Here is a 15,471-nt window from a genome sequence, read left to right on the forward strand (position 1 = left end):
ACACTCTTCAGCTGTTTACTTCCTTGTAAACAAAATGGAAGCAGTTGCAATCATTTAGCGTGAAACATCCCAGAAAAAAACAGAAAACTTCACTTTTCAGCCCTTAAAATCGACAGGAGTTACAGATCGGTGGTGTAAGAGTTAAATTTGTTCTTTGAGGTGAAATCAGGAAGAATTTATGAGCGACAATGCGTTAAATTAGGATTAGCTTAGCTTAGGTCAAGATTTTTACCTTAAAATTGTGCAGAGGAGTCATTTTTGTGCGATAACCTCGTAGTTTCGAGTTTTAACCTTCCTCTGACAGTTTGGGACAGACATCACCAAAATGCGGAGAGGTGTCGGCGCCGGGGCGATCGCCAAAAAGAAGCTGGCTGAGGTAACGCTGTAACTCAAAGCGGTGATTCAAGAGGAGTTAGAGCCTCACATTAGCCATATGTGTATTATCTTTATTCCAGCTGGCAGGAGGTATTTAAAAGCCAACATGAGCCGCAGATATTTTTTATTGCCGTGGTTTAATTTTAGTACAATACACCTGCAAAAGCCATTTACTGCTGCTTCATCATTCAGTAATGATGATACCAGGAATTAATTTGTAATATGCAGGTAAATGTGGGCAAAGATATCATAAATATCTCTAAATAATGTCAACCTTTGTTTAAATACACTTGGTGAGCAGTTAACCCTTATTTACACACATTAAAACCGCCTGCCAATGATGAATGTAGAAACTGGAGCAACATTTTTCTTATCTCACTTGTACTTTTGTTGTTTGTTTAGGCCAAATACAAAGAAAGAGGAACTGTTCTGGCTGAGGATCAAATAGTGCAGGTGAGTTTCTGTGAGTTTTGTTCGCGAAGTGAAACCATTATCCGTAAATTAAACCATAAATTGTGTGATTATTTCTTTTCACTCTTGTGTTAAATTTAGTATATTTATTTATCTTACTGGCTTATTGACACACTCCTTGAATGCAAATTGGTGGCCTCAAATAGCAATAAATGCACTTAATTTATTCTAGATTGTCTCCTTTTGCTTACTGATTAATCAAAACATATATAATAATAATAAAAAATAGTCTCTATTCTTTCCATTGAAAAGTTTAGCTTTTTTGGCCATATGTCCTTTTTAATTGAATATTTTTGTTTTGGAGTTTTTGTTTCATTAAAATCAGATGGTATTGTAGTTGGTTCAGATTCTGTGACCTTGTGGCGAGCTATTTTTGAATGTTTCACAGACTAAAAGATATTTTGAATATGGAATTTGCTATTAGTACCAATAAATTATGAAAATAAGTCCCAATTGAAGCCCCAGTTTTACAACTGAACATTTTTTTTCCTTTTTTGCTAGATGTCCAAGCAGCTGGAAACTTTCAAGACCCACCTGGAAGAATTTGCCAGCAAACATAAACAAGAGATCCGCAAGAACCCACAGTTCAGGGTCCAGTTTCAGGAAATGTGTGCCACCATCGGCGTTGACCCACTTGCATGTGAGAATGATTTGGGATATAATCAGCATATGTTTTGGCATATTAGTGGCATTAAAAAACAAATAAATAAGGGACTGGATGGGGATCCATTCAGAGAATATGGTCAGAACTTTAGAGATCAAAGTTGTAAATTTGAATGGAAAAAAAGTGAAGTTCACGATACAAAACTTGGAAAATTGTGTTCTTTTTCTACACAGACCCAAATTAATTCACTTTACAAGTTTAATTTGGAAAAAATTCATGCTGTATGAGAGCAAAGTTATTAGTAAACATGTATCCTGTTTTTTTTTAATTTGAGGTGTTTCACTTTGTAGACAATCCCCACACACTTCTCTCACAGCCTGTTTCTGCCACTGAGACAAACATTTTTTTGGCGTCCATAAGTAAAAAGTTTGGGTTATTATTTCAAAATTTTAATGTAATAAGGTTATTTTCTCACATGTTTGAGTTAGTAAGTCAACATTTTCATATAGCAACCTGCAGTGAAAAAACTTGGAGCAGTGGCTGCCTGGTTGTAAACTTAAAGCTGTTAGTGACGAATTAACTTTGACAAGTAAACTGATCGCAAAGAAGGAAATGATCACAGCTGGAGTTAAAGTTTGGGGGGCCATAGAGAATTTTCAGGCTGTTTCACGTCTGTTTTCTTCTGCTTATCCAAGTGACATAACCTTTTCTGTGCTGTTTTTATTTTTTGTTTTCCATAGCTGGTAAAGGGTTTTGGTCTGAGATGCTCGGAGTCGGTGACTTCTACTATGAGCTCGGTGTGCAGATCATTGAAGTGTGCCTTGCCCTGAAACATAGAAATGGAGGTTTGTATGCAGAGTGGCTGTGAATAGTCCCCCCCCAAAAATCTGTTTTCCTCTGCCTCAGTGGAAAACATCATGAGGTCAAGGAAATATCTGAAAGAGAATTTTTAAGGACTGAGAGAATCAGACTGCACTTACATAAGACTCCTTAATAATGTTGGGCCTGCTTTCATAAAGGCTAGTTCAGTGTATCCTTTGCTAAATGCGGTAAATAAGAAACACAGAAGCACCTTTTCTTTGTATTTAGAGGATTCTTATTACAGCTGCAGATACTTCTGGGTCACTCAGTTAGGACCCTTCCTATTCAACAGTAACCTGCATCTTTATTTACCTGCAGCAGTCTGGTGGCATTAATATCTTAGACATCAGAGGCGAATTGCAGAAAAATCAAATCATGAACTGAGTCCGGTAATTATAATCCAGCTCTGAAATCCCTAAATAAAGTCCCAATGTGTGTGTTTTCTTTCAGGGCTGATTACTCTGGATGAGCTCCATCAGAGAGTACTGAAAGGACGCGGTAAATACGCTCAGGACGTGAGCCAGTAAGTGTAACCAACCAAACGTGTTGTGTAGTATAGAAACATGTGCTATTGATTTACATAACATGCCTTAAAGGTGTTTATTTTGGGATTATTTAATGCCTGGACATCAACTTTAAATCGTGTGCCTGAATATGTACTTCCCAGGGACGACTTGGTGAGAGCCATAAAGAAACTGAAGGTGATGGGGAATGGGTTTGGGATGATTCCCGTTGGTGGTTCTTACTTGGTCCAGTCAGTCCCGGCTGAGCTCAACATGGACCACACTGTGGTTCTTCAGCTGGCTGAGGTAAGACGAAGCCAGAGTTCAGCTTAAAGCAATCAGCAGCCTTGAAAAATAATCAAGTGCTTGTTTTTACACCATCCTAAGGACTTCTTGTACTCTATCCTCGATCCTGAGGTCTTTATTACATTTTGGTCGTGTAACTTTCATGCCATTACACAATTGTTTTGGACAAACAAATTTCAGGGCTAAAAAAAACAAACAAACACAAAAAAAACAGTCGTCCCATTTTTATTTCCATGAAGGCAGTCTGCCAATGTGATGCAGTAAAATAAACCTCCAGCCTGAATTTTATTTTATTGCCACCATGTATTTAAGGATCACAGCAGGGAGAGGTAAAAGGACAATGTTGAGGATTTTCTGTCTGAGAAAAGGGCTTTTATTCTGAAAGGTGAGATCCTGGCTGTTTCTGGTGCTGTAATGGCAGTCTTCTTTTTGTTTGCAGAAAAAGGGATACGTCACAGTGAGTGAGATCAAGGACAGTCTAAAATGGGAGAAGGAGCGAGCGTGTCACGTGCTGGTGAGTACACATCAGCTCACTTTAACTGTGTGAAAGCAGCCAGGATGGAGATTATATATCAAGGTCTGTGAGGAGCAGGGCACAGCCTGGACACTGGCTGTTTCTTCATCTTCCTTTAATCCTGTGGTACTTCAAACTGATCGGCTGTATTTTTCCATTTGCACCAACATCTCTTTCAACCTCAGGTTCTGGACGTTTCTTTTATTTGGGGCCTAAAATAACTGTTTCACTCTGTCGTTTTTCCAGGATCACCTGCTCAAGGAAGGCCTGGCTTGGCTGGACTCTCAGGCAGCTGGAGAGGCACAGTACTGGCTGCCAGCGCTCTTCTCTGAGCTGACTTCCCGTGACGTCACACCGGAGGAGGCCAATCAGATGACACCTTAAGCTGTGGGAGGCCCTGGACCAGCAGCCTGAGGCTTGTTGGTAAACAAAATGTGCCCTGTGGGAAGAAGGTGGCTCGTGTGACGGAGTTGGCCGGGTCTCTGGAGCTGGCGTGCAGCATGGACTCCCTCTGAGATCAGTTTTTGGATGTGTGGAGGGGAAACTTTCCAAAGAGTGCACTAATATTACCACAGAGTCAGTGAAAGGGAGCTCCAGCACACAGCAGAAGAATTCAGCTTATAATATCAAGGTTTTTGGGTGATTAGAAGAAAGTTCTTCCAAATGTATAAATGAGATCATTCTGTTTTGTTGCACATTTTTTATTATTCTGCAATAAAATGCACTTACATTTATTACTTGATATGACTTTTGACTCAAACTTGTTACCAATCAGTTTACATGTTCAAATCATCAGAAACCTGGTTAAATAAATGACCTGGTTATAACTGATCATAATTTCCTCTTACAGATAAGTGCAAAGACAAATTAATAACTCTGGATAATATATTTAATATTTCATCAAGTTTCAATATTAAATCTTTCCCTAAAATGCTATATTCAACAACTCCAAGGATCATTTAATAAAATTACACTGATGGCTATATTCAAAAGTAAAAACTTTCTCACATTGAAAGTCAGTTTTAAACTAAAGACTACTAAGATTTTGAGACAAAGATGGGATCTTAAACTGCTAGTGGGGTTTTTTTTTTTTTTTTTTTTTTTTTTTAAGATTATATCACATCCTGCTCGTGCTGGAAAGAAAAACGAGCAAAAAACTGATACATCTTGTGTTTTTGTTTTTAAAAATCCTGCCCTGATGATGTTCAGGCCAGGTAAATTAAGGTTCTTTTTCCAGATTTTTATCTATCATCTCTTTAGCAAATATGACATAGTGGAGTCTTTATCATAACTATACTTCTTCCATTATATATGACTGATATTCTTTCCTGATTTCAGAGAAAGAACAAAAACAACATACTCTGATAGCACAATGTTAGGGCGACCACCAATGAGACGGGGTATCTGCCTCAAGGCTTCTGCAGCAGTCAAGCATCACATTATGATTATTGATTAGAGGACCGTTACAATACAGTTAAAGCCTATAATATTAAGAAACTTGAATTTCCACACAACTTTCCAATTTCTTTGCCAAACCAGTGCCTGTGGAAAAACTTAAGAAAAGTGGGAGGAGAAGTAGACTCAAATTTGTGGTGCAAAACATTACATGTTTTGCATGTGGCAGGGCTTGAACATCAGTGTTTGTGCGCCTAAATATCGCCCATATTCATAATGTTTAGGATTTATTCACTAACTAGCCTTTAAATTCATGTGAAACCACCACGGGTGTGTCTTTATAACGTGTGTGTGAATTTTTAAGCGTGCATTCAGAAGTTTGCATGTCCTAAGTAGGTTTTAATGAGGCGTTTGGCTGTAGTCTAGTTTAACTGACTTGTTTGACACCTTGTGTGTTAATACCAACAGCAGAGCTAAATATCTGTGTGTGCACGTGCCTAAATGTAAGCATAGAAGTTGTGCAGTCTACTTTTAAGTTTTTATATTTAAATGCAATAACACAGGCCGCGAAGGATTACGTAACACAGGCAGGTTTCCAGTGTCTGCAGGCCAACATGTTGAAGCCAAGAAGTGACTTTTAAATTTATAACCACCCATCTCTTAAGACTTATTCAAACCACGCTGCTGCCGCTGTCTCTCCTAATGGCTGTAGACGTGATCTTCAAACGTGGCCTGGTCCATGTCGTCGCAGAGCATCGTGCAGAAGGGGCAGACGCGGTGACACTGCTCGTGCTGATCCAGTTCGTCCTGGGTGATACCGGGGAAGCTCTCGCGGCAGTGACGACACACCAGTGACTGAAATGGAGACGGCAGCACATCAGGGGTCGTAATGGAATAGCGAGCGGATTAGGTTTTAAATCCGCTTCAAAAATAAACCCTAAACAGCCGAGTCATTCCAGGGAGGGGCGCTTTTCTCATTAATGTGTTTTGGAGGGGAGAGATGCCACAGGAGTCACTCTGTGGCAGCTTTAGTTAAGATATCTGCACCAAGGTTATCAGAAATAAATAAATCCTAAACTAAAGCCTCTGTAGGTGTGGACTGAAATATAAAAACTTAAATGAAAAGTATTTGACTCACCTCCTCGTCCTCTGGTCCTGCAATGAGACAGAAGAAAAGCAGTTAGCGCCATAAAAGGAGAATTTCTCACCTACACAGTGATACGAAGCTTTAAATGAATGCACGTTACAGGCATGAAATAAGTGCAGTTTTGCAAGATTGTTAAGAACTGCAACCAAAACAGAGCTTCATGATTTCATGCAGGTATGTCCTGTACACATGACGTTTTGAGTGCTTGGAAATGCTCGACAATTAACGGGAAGAACCACACTCCAAGTCGCCCCTCAGTACTTGGAGGGGCTGTAACATCAAGGTAAAAGTTTGTGTAAATAGCTAAATATACTTTTAATATACTAAAGTTAGTATGTTCTTCAGATTTGTAAGGTTTTAGACAGTACATGTGTGAGACCATTTCCCACCTATGGTTTCATAAACGTGGGTTGAAGGAGGTGGTGCGTTGTCATCTGGCGGCAAGTACAAAGGTTCTGCAGGAGTCGTAGGGGGCTCTGTGTAAAGTCTACGCAGGTCCTGAATGTTTTCTTTGAGAGTCTGGCAAAATAAACACAGTTGAGGTGTCAACATTTTTTTAAAAGTGATTCTGAGTCTGAACATCTACTGAGTAGAGCCGGTGTTATCGTGTGTACCTGGTTTTCTCGAGCAAGCTCCTCCTTCTCTTGTGTCAGGAGTGTGATCTGATTGTCTTTCTGATTTATGGTCGACTCCCTTTCCTCTATGGTGATGTTCTTATCTGCCAACACTTCATTAACTTCATGGATTTGCAGCTGAAAAATCAAAGAAAAACAAATTCAATTTTCAGAAACGTCCAACAGACAAACTGCAGAATTAAAACAGCTCAAGTCTAAAGAATTTCCAGCCTGTGTCGAACCTGCTGAGAACTATAATGAGGTCCAATCCAAAGGTGTCATATGGAGTCAAGTTCAGGGGCTCTTGGGGTTTGATATTTGCATATTTCTCACAAAGTATCAGATCAGCTAAATATTAAAAAAATAATAAGCAGAATTTTTAGTCTGTACCTTTATATTATATCATGAGTTTAGGCACTTAATTTCATGCACTCTGGACAGTAGCTCAGAGGTCAATATGCACATGATAAATATAGCATCATTTAATTTTCTCAGCATTTCTTCTATTTTTATTTATTTATTTATATTTATTTTAATGACTATCAGCTGATGTTTCTTGCTCGTTCCGATTTAGGGAAAAAACAAAAAACAAACAAACCAAAACAAAAAACAGATAAGAATTAAATCTTAAAAGCTTGAAATTCCACATCGATTCACCTCAAATTTGCTGCTCTTCCGTTTTTCGACATCCAATGCTTTGCACACGTTCTCCAGCTGATCCCGGATTTGTTGCATCTCCGCCTGCAAATACTCATTACGTCTCTTTTCAGCTGCCAGCTTGTCCTGAGTCTCCTGTAGCTGTCTGGTAAGAGTCTGACACTGAAACTAAGGAGGAGACACATCTTTAAGCCATGAAATTAAATACTTTTTTTAGGAGGTTACGATCCCCTTTTTTTGAACCTGTTCGCACCTTTAGGTCATCCGAAGGGCTCTGCTGAGTCTCCTGCACTGAAAGCCTCCTCTGTAAGTCCTGGTTCTCTCTCTGCATTTTGTCCACGTTGTAGGTGAGGCTCTGCAGTCTTTGCAGCTCTGCAGCGAGCCTCTCTTTCTCTTTCCTGCTGCTCTGAAGGTCCACCTGCCAGCATACAGTTAAATATATACATATATATTTTTGTATTTTTCTGGACATCTGAATGGATGACCTCTCAGGCCAGCCCATTTAAAATGAGCACAGCAGTACATAAAGATAACTAAAGATTTACCTCGATGAGCTGGATGCCGTCCTTTGCTTTAAACAGCTCCCGTTCACCTTCTCTGAGCTTTGCATTCAGCCTAAAAACGCACAGATTTGAGCATCAGTAAGCAGAGAAAACAACGAGTTCTAAAAGTTTTGGTTTGAAGTAGAAACTGACTCACTTGGAGATCTCCTCACTCTGGGCCTCAATCGCCTCCTTCAGCTTTTCACGCTCGTCTTTAAGCTGGTTGATCTTCTGCACAGCTCGATCGTATTTCTCCTGTAAAAACAAGGACGACGTTACTGTAAGATTCAGATCAGGGGGGGATAAAGGTTTCACTTGACATGTGAAACTAAGACTGAAAATGATAAAAATGGGAAAGAAGGAAAGAAGAAGAAAAACAGTTTTACAAAACTATGACTGTGGTATCAAGATTTTGTATTTTTTATATCTGCCATTAGAGTGAAGTGTGGCAGTTTAAAAAAAAAAAGTTAGTTTGCACACATAATTTGCGCAAACACGGCTTGCATTGAGCAAACTGGTTCTACAGACTTCTTTATTTACTTTTAAATTAAGCAGGAAATCACACTGAGATCAAATCTCCTTTACAACTCAAAGCATATTAAAAATGCAACAAACAAAATATTACAGTTTATCACTTCAAATCCAGCATAACGCGATTTTCCTTTCAGCACTTTGGGAGCTGGACAGTGGATTGGTTCTGGGCTATATGTGGACTAAACATTGGTGGTGTTCAAAGCTCCCACTTAACAAAGCTCACTTACTTTAGACCATCTAACAGTGAGACAGAATCTCTTACCTCGCTCGTTCTCGATGAACTCCGCTCCCTCCTCTCAGTGATGCCACCCTGCTGTATCTCCATCTGCTTTGTCATCTGGATCACCATCTCCTCCTAACGTCAAACATAAGTTTTTACACCAATGTTGAACTGCTGAGTTTAGATGTAAAATGTGAAGCGAGGGCAAACCTTCAAGTGGTCATTTTCCTTCAGCTGCTGCTGCCAAGAGCTTCTGAGGATTTCAGTCTGTTGCTTGGTTTGATCCAGTTCAGTGGCCAGTTCGGCTTTTTCTTTCTCGTTTTGCTCATTCTGCCCCTGTGTGAGAATCAATAACATTGAGTCAGCTTACCAAAGTTCAGCTTACACTTTACCATTTTCTCTGTTGCACAAGACAAATGGCGGTGTGGAAAATGAGATAAGCAGACCTTTAAGCTGGCAGCTTGCTGCTGCTCCCTCAGCAGAGCACTCTTTAAGGTTTCGTTTTCAGCCCTTATCTGATCCAGCTCTTTCTGCATTTCAGCTTTCTCGCGCAAGCTCTGCTCGACTTGGTCCTGGAAAAAAAATAAATAAATAAATAAAAAAAACCCCCAAACAAACGTCAATAAAAAGCTCTGTTTACTTTTCAGACACTGCAACCTGCTCTCATGTGTTGTTGGAGAGACAAAAGTCAGAAGCAAGCACTGCATTTATCCCCTCTGAAGTATTAGAAGTATAATGGCGAGCAAAGACCTCTCAGGGATCACAGATACATTTTTTTTGGCTAAAACAAACATCTTCAGAAGCTCACTTACACGTGACTGCGAATAGTGTTTGAGATCTATCATGCTCAGTGGAGCTGCAAAACTAAGAACTAAAGACCTAACCCTCCATGGACACTAAAAACGGTGGAATAAAATATTACAGAATCGGACAAAGTATAAAGACTGAATGTACACAGGGTTGAAAGGGGTGCAGGTGGAGATAAGGTGGGGAAGACACTCACGCAGGCGAGAATTCAGACAGGCAAAGATGAGATTTGGGATAGAAAAAAAAAAAAAAAAAAAAAAAATCAAAGAATTGGGGGGAAAAGACAAGTCAATTCACAGGAGGAAAGCAATCATCAAAATAAACCGGAAGTAGAATGAAGACATACAGAGATACAGAGACAAAACAGAGGTGGACAAAGTCAAGAAAAACCTTCAAACAGCAGGAAAATATGTACACATGAAAATATGAACACACAAATGAGATCACTAACCAACAATGCAATACAAAACCCCAAGAATGACAGTTCTAGATGTACTAGGTCAGACCTGCAATTGGCCCCACATTTAAGTAAGTGTTACATTCCCCTAAAAATGTGTAGGGGATGAGGGGAAGCAACAAAAAGTATCCGGGTTGAAAAAGGAGAGAAAAAGGTAAAATGGGTAAATTAAAAGGTTTTATTAACATTCCAACAAAACTCAGAGACGGTCAAGCTGCTATCACCATTAAAAAAAAAAAAAGAAAACAACGAAACTCAGTAGTTGGTCAAAAGCCCTGAAAAATTAAGCAAAACAAAAGGTCAATCACCAAACCCACTCCTCTTCACAGAGCAATAGTCAAGCAGCACACACACAACTTCATATCCTTCCAAACAATCTTCCTTCTCTCAAAAAGTTAAAACAAAGCCTGATAACTTTTATTCTCAGACTCCTTTTGCAATAACTTAATAAGATCCAATTTCATTTTAATGTTACTGAGACTTTGGACCAGTTGTCTCCTTCTACCTTATACTTCCAACACTGCAAAATAACATGTTCTAAAGTATCCTCCTCTCCACAATAATCACATTTCCCTGAATTATGTTTCCCCATCAACAATAGTGTAGAATTCAATCCTGTATGTCCAAATCTCATTCTTGACACCACCACCCCCTCTCGCCTACTCCTTCCTGTGGCTCTCCTTTCTCCTACCCGCCTTTGAATTTTATATAACCACCTTCCCTTCCTTTCTTCTTCCCACTGTTTTTGCCATCTACCCCTCATTTCTAGCTTTATAATACTCTTAATCCGCTTGACCAAAACTCACCGCCAGATCAACTATCCTATGATTAGTGGCTTCCTTTGCTAACCTATCTGTTTCTTCATTCCCCCTTCCCCATAGTGAGCCTGGACCCATACAAACACTACTAATAGACCCATCATATGTATTCTGAAAAGAGTTTGCTTAATCTCTATTAAAATATCTGATCAACCTTCTGAATGACGGCTCTGTAGACTGACCAAGGCTGCTCTTGAATCTGAACAAATAATTGCTTTCAATGGCCTGATCTCTTCCACCCACTGAACCACTAATAGAATTGCTATCATCTCTCCTGTAAACGCAGACAAGCCATCATTTATCTTCCTCCCAATTTCTACCATAAAATCCAGAATCACCACTGCTACCCCCACTTGACTAGCTGGATTCTTTGAAGCATCCTTATATACTTGCACATACCCCTAATATACTGTTCAATGTAACCCTGAACTGAATGGGAGTCTAGACCAGGGGTGGGCAATCTCAGTCCACGAGGGCCGGTGTCCCTGCAGGTTTTAGATGCGTCCTCGAACCAACACAGCTGATTTAAATGGCTAAATTAGCTCCTCAACATGTCCTGAAGTTCTCCAGAGGCCTGGTAACGAACTAATCATGTGATTCAGGTGTGTTGACCCAAGGTGAGATCTAAAACCTGCAGGGACACCGGCCCTTGTGGACTGAGATTGCCCACCCCTGGTCTAGACCTATCCTTACTCTTCTGGTCCAATAATGCAAAATCTACTACTGCTGCTTCAGGAAGTATCCATGGAGGGATTGCAGGCCACGGCACCCGTTGACATATGACTAACTGATCCAAATTAAATTCTCCAGCTCTTCCCCCCCACCACCCATCCAAAGCTCTTTAATTGCCTCCTTCCTTTCTCCCAGCAAGGTATAATTACTTCTAGTGTAGGGTGATCCTGCCCCTGACCCCGTAAATTTGCCCAATAATTCAATCTAAGATGTTCTCTCCTCAATCCTAGTGGCATCTCCCCCCCCCCCCCCCATCTCCACCTGCAAGGCTACAGTAGGAGTTGTTTTAAATGCCCCTGTACAAAGTCTTAACACCTGATACCAAATAACATCTGACTTCCCAAGAGTCTGCTGCCTAATTATATGCCACACAACCATAATCTAACATTGACCTCACCAACCCAGTGTATATGGCCCTCAAGGATTCCCTATTCGCTCCCCAATCCCTCCAAACTAAACACCTCAAAATATTTAAAACTTTTTTTTACACTTACCCACCAATTCCTGAATGTGTGCACCCTAAGGTACCCTCCCATCCAACCACAAACCCAGAAACTTAAACTTCCTCACTCTTTCTAATTCCACACCATATAGCTTCACCTTAACTTCCTCACTAACCCTTTTCTTTGTAAAAATAATTGTCTTAGTCTTATCAACTGAAAATTTGAAGCCCCACTTATATGACCACTCATCAACTTTACAAACTGCTTCCTGCAGCTTCTTTACAATAAATTCTACATTCCTCCCTCAAAAAGTGAACATCCCACCCCACGCTCTATATCATTAAACACATGAATCATTAGAGAAAATAACAAGGGACTCACTATGCTCCCCTGAGGAGTCCCGTTCTCTACAGAAAACCTCTCTGAATAACTCTTTCCAATTCTCACTTGTATTTGCCTACCCTTTAAAAAAAATCCAAAATCCACCTATACATCTGCCCCCTAATACCCAATTTAAGGTTTTTAATTAACAAATCTTCTCTCCACATCATATCATAAGCTTTCTCTACATCGAAAAACACTGCCACCACACACACTTTATTTATTTGAGCCCTCCTAACTTCATGCTCCAAACACAATACTGGATCCATAGTACCATAGTAAATCCACTTTGATATTTAGATATAAATCCTCTACTTTCTACATAATACATTAATCTTTAATTTATCATTCTCTCCATAACTTTACATATATGTGATGTTAAAGCTATCAGTCTATAATTACCTGGCTTGGTTCTGGCCTAGAGCTCACCCATCCCTGGCCTTAAGTACCTCTAACTGCTGATGGGAGTCAGCTGTACCAAACGGACGGCACCTAGGCAGGGGGGAGAGAGACCACACCCACTCCAGAGCAATTTCAGGAGAAGACCCTGCTAGGAGGCCCTGCTAGGGCCGTAACAGTCTTTTTAAAGGCTTTGTTATTAGAATGTATAACTTATTTTTACCAGCTTAGACAGCAAAGCTTGTACCGTTTTCACTTTGAGTTCGTATATGCATCATCACAACAAAGCACCTACTGCAGCAGGAAATGCCACAGAACTGGTTTAAATACTTCTCATGCGTTCATACTGCACATCTGGGCGTCTGTGGCTGGTTTCTGTCAGTGTGACGGCGTTCCAGATGAGTCTTTTACACTTGTGAGGCTTTGAAGGCGCTTTGAAGCTTGAAGAAGTAATTTGAAAGGTGGCGAGTGTAGGTGGGCAAAAGGCTTTTTTTTTTTTTCTTTTTCATGGCGTTTTACATTTTTGATTCATTAACGTGTCATATGAGGCATCTTTATTTGCTGTACAGTCACAAAGCTGAGCTCCAGATTTTAAGACAGTTTTAAGGTGGTCTCCTGTTTTTTGTTTTTTCCTTGCAGCTTCATCATTTCTGGATGTCAGAAAACTTCCTACAGTTTAGTTACTCCAAATATAGGTACTTTTAGCTTTGTTTCCCACAGCAGACAGATTCACAAAGATTTTACATTGGTTGAACGCTCCCATTTATCCAGCCTTTGGACTGGCACTTGTGAACCTCTGAGGCTGGGTTTGTGACAAATGCGTTATTCTTTTATTTGGCCTTACATACCTGACCTGCAGTTTGCAAATTAACGTCAAAGACCAGTCCTTCAACATCAAGCTCCGCCCACCATCTGGGTGTGATCTGTAACTCTGAGCTTTGCTTTGACATACATATCAACAAGGTGACGCTGCCATGGTTTCACCAAGTGAAAAATATTGCAAAAGTTATGCATCTTCTTCCTTGACGTCATCATCCTTAATTCCCTCTAATCGGAGTCTTGAAGCCCATCTCCAGCTTGTTCAACATCACATCACTCCTCACTACATCACCCTGGCTACCCTGCCGCTTCCTTTATGTCAGGTTTAAGTCACTTACCTGTGTTGTGATAACCAGGAGGTCGTCGTCCGGGTTGCTCTCCAGGCTTTGCTCCGCAGGGCTTCGGAAACAGAAAGGAGTGCTGGCTCCTCGCACCTGACCGGTGCTGTCAACGTAGCAGAACTGGTAAAACTCGATCTCATCTTTCGGCAGGTAGTAATCTGAAGGAAACGGATAGCGAGATCTTGATGTCATATTGAATAAAAACTCAAAAACCCTAAAGATGCCAGAATGATAGATTTATTTTTACGTGTTCTTGTAAAACTGGCTAAAAATGGTTTCAGATTGACAAGTTAACAAATCAAATATCAAGAAAAATTTCATTATTATGAAAATAAGGCTCTCTAAAAGCTTAGATTTTGGTTATATAACATATTGACTTTCTTGTGTGCAAAACATTGGGTACTTTCACCTCTTTGAGGCATAAAATATGTGGATACTTTATTGTAAAGCTGAAAAACTGGTGATGGATTGTTTGAACTCTAAACTTCTGCCATTTTAACTGGACAAAAAACAAAAAGAAAAATATGACTCTCGGGTGAAACCTGGATACACTCATATCTGTCTGTGCAGATCATTGTCACAGCAACTCAGGAAAAACAGATTTAATCCTAAACTGTTTGCATTTAAGACACAACTAGGGTGTACACTACAAACACAGCCAAACACATTCACCTGGAAACAGAAGTGAAAGCATTTCTTACCCTTAAAGAAAGCTTGCCTTGTCACTGTCTGGTCCCCAACTACATCCAGACATGGCTCCACCCACACAAAGGTATGATAATCCTTTGTTGTGGTCCACCCCACCTGGAAAAGGGTAGAAAAGCTTAAGAAGGGCATTCTTTGATTTAACATTTATAAAAAGTTGAGGATTTAATTGATCCAGCCCACCTTAAAGATGCCCACCCAGTCCCTGGGGTTGGGCTGGAAGGCCGCAGTGAGGTTGTAGCTGCAGGTGACGTGGGTGGACGGTGGGTATGACTGAGGGATGTCGATGAACACCACCTGGGAGAAGGTGCGCGCCGAGTGGTCTGCTACCTCTGTAGCAGTGTCGCTCTCCATGCTGAGATGCAGTCTGCCAGAAAACATATAAAGGTCGATGATGAAACATTTCAGGACCCTGACAGATGAGAACAGGTGCAGCAAGCTGTCGATGTCAGAACAGAAAGCACCGGTGTTACAGGCCTCCTCCTGATGTTGTTGCTTATTTGCTTTTGCGCACTTACCATTGTTCTATTCTTTGACTGTTTACGCTCCAAAAACGATCTGAAAATCAACTTTCCTACAACTAAAATGACTTAAGTACTATTTTTAAGACATCCCCGTAGCCAGCCAATGACCTTAAATATGTTTTATGAACTTTTGAAGGCCGTAAACTCAGGATAGATCATTAAAAAAAAAAGTAGAAAGAAATCGAAAGCAAAACAGCCTAAAAGACCGCACCCTGGACTTAACCGACGTCTTGCACGCATACAAGATAAAAACTACAACAGAAACTCATCTAATAATACTAAAATCGCAGTCAGATGTTAGG

The 15,471-nt window shown here is 40.3% G+C and overlaps 2 protein-coding genes across 4 annotated transcripts in view; one reads left to right on the top strand and one right to left on the bottom strand.

Annotated features, from left to right (window-relative positions):
- snf8 (SNF8 subunit of ESCRT-II) lies at positions 1–5,591 on the top strand. Its single transcript, XM_005453752.3, has 9 exons — positions 1–134; positions 305–376; positions 778–828; positions 1,348–1,486; positions 2,191–2,295; positions 2,762–2,834; positions 2,979–3,120; positions 3,560–3,634; positions 3,881–5,591. The coding sequence occupies exons 2-9, from the start codon at positions 326–328 to the stop codon at positions 4,016–4,018; spliced, it is 774 nt and encodes a 257-aa protein (XP_005453809.1). The 5' UTR covers positions 1–134; positions 305–325; the 3' UTR covers positions 4,019–5,591.
- The window catches only part of calcoco2 (calcium binding and coiled-coil domain 2), a 14,202-nt gene continuing 4,028 nt past the window's right edge, over positions 5,298–15,471 (bottom strand). For all 3 annotated transcript variants that reach the window (XM_005453749.4, XM_005453751.4, XM_005453750.4), the window contains exons 2-15: positions 14,829–15,012; positions 14,642–14,744; positions 13,938–14,098; positions 9,190–9,315; positions 8,954–9,079; positions 8,786–8,878; positions 8,147–8,244; positions 7,993–8,062; positions 7,701–7,865; positions 7,448–7,615; positions 6,791–6,928; positions 6,566–6,695; positions 6,168–6,184; positions 5,298–5,884 (exon numbers count right to left, since the gene is read on the bottom strand). In XM_005453749.4, the coding sequence (XP_005453806.1) occupies positions 5,729–5,884; positions 6,168–6,184; positions 6,566–6,695; positions 6,791–6,928; positions 7,448–7,615; positions 7,701–7,865; positions 7,993–8,062; positions 8,147–8,244; positions 8,786–8,878; positions 8,954–9,079; positions 9,190–9,315; positions 13,938–14,098; positions 14,642–14,744; positions 14,829–14,999 (1,722 nt within the window). In that variant the 5' untranslated portion in view covers positions 15,000–15,012 and the 3' untranslated portion in view covers positions 5,298–5,728. The remainder of the gene's footprint in view (positions 5,885–6,167; positions 6,185–6,565; positions 6,696–6,790; positions 6,929–7,447; positions 7,616–7,700; positions 7,866–7,992; positions 8,063–8,146; positions 8,245–8,785; positions 8,879–8,953; positions 9,080–9,189; positions 9,316–13,937; positions 14,099–14,641; positions 14,745–14,828; positions 15,013–15,471) is intronic.

The sequence above is a fragment of the Oreochromis niloticus genome, linkage group LG8 (assembly GCF_001858045.2).
Source record: "Oreochromis niloticus isolate F11D_XX linkage group LG8, O_niloticus_UMD_NMBU, whole genome shotgun sequence".
Classification (NCBI taxonomy): Eukaryota; Metazoa; Chordata; class Actinopteri; order Cichliformes; family Cichlidae; genus Oreochromis; species Oreochromis niloticus.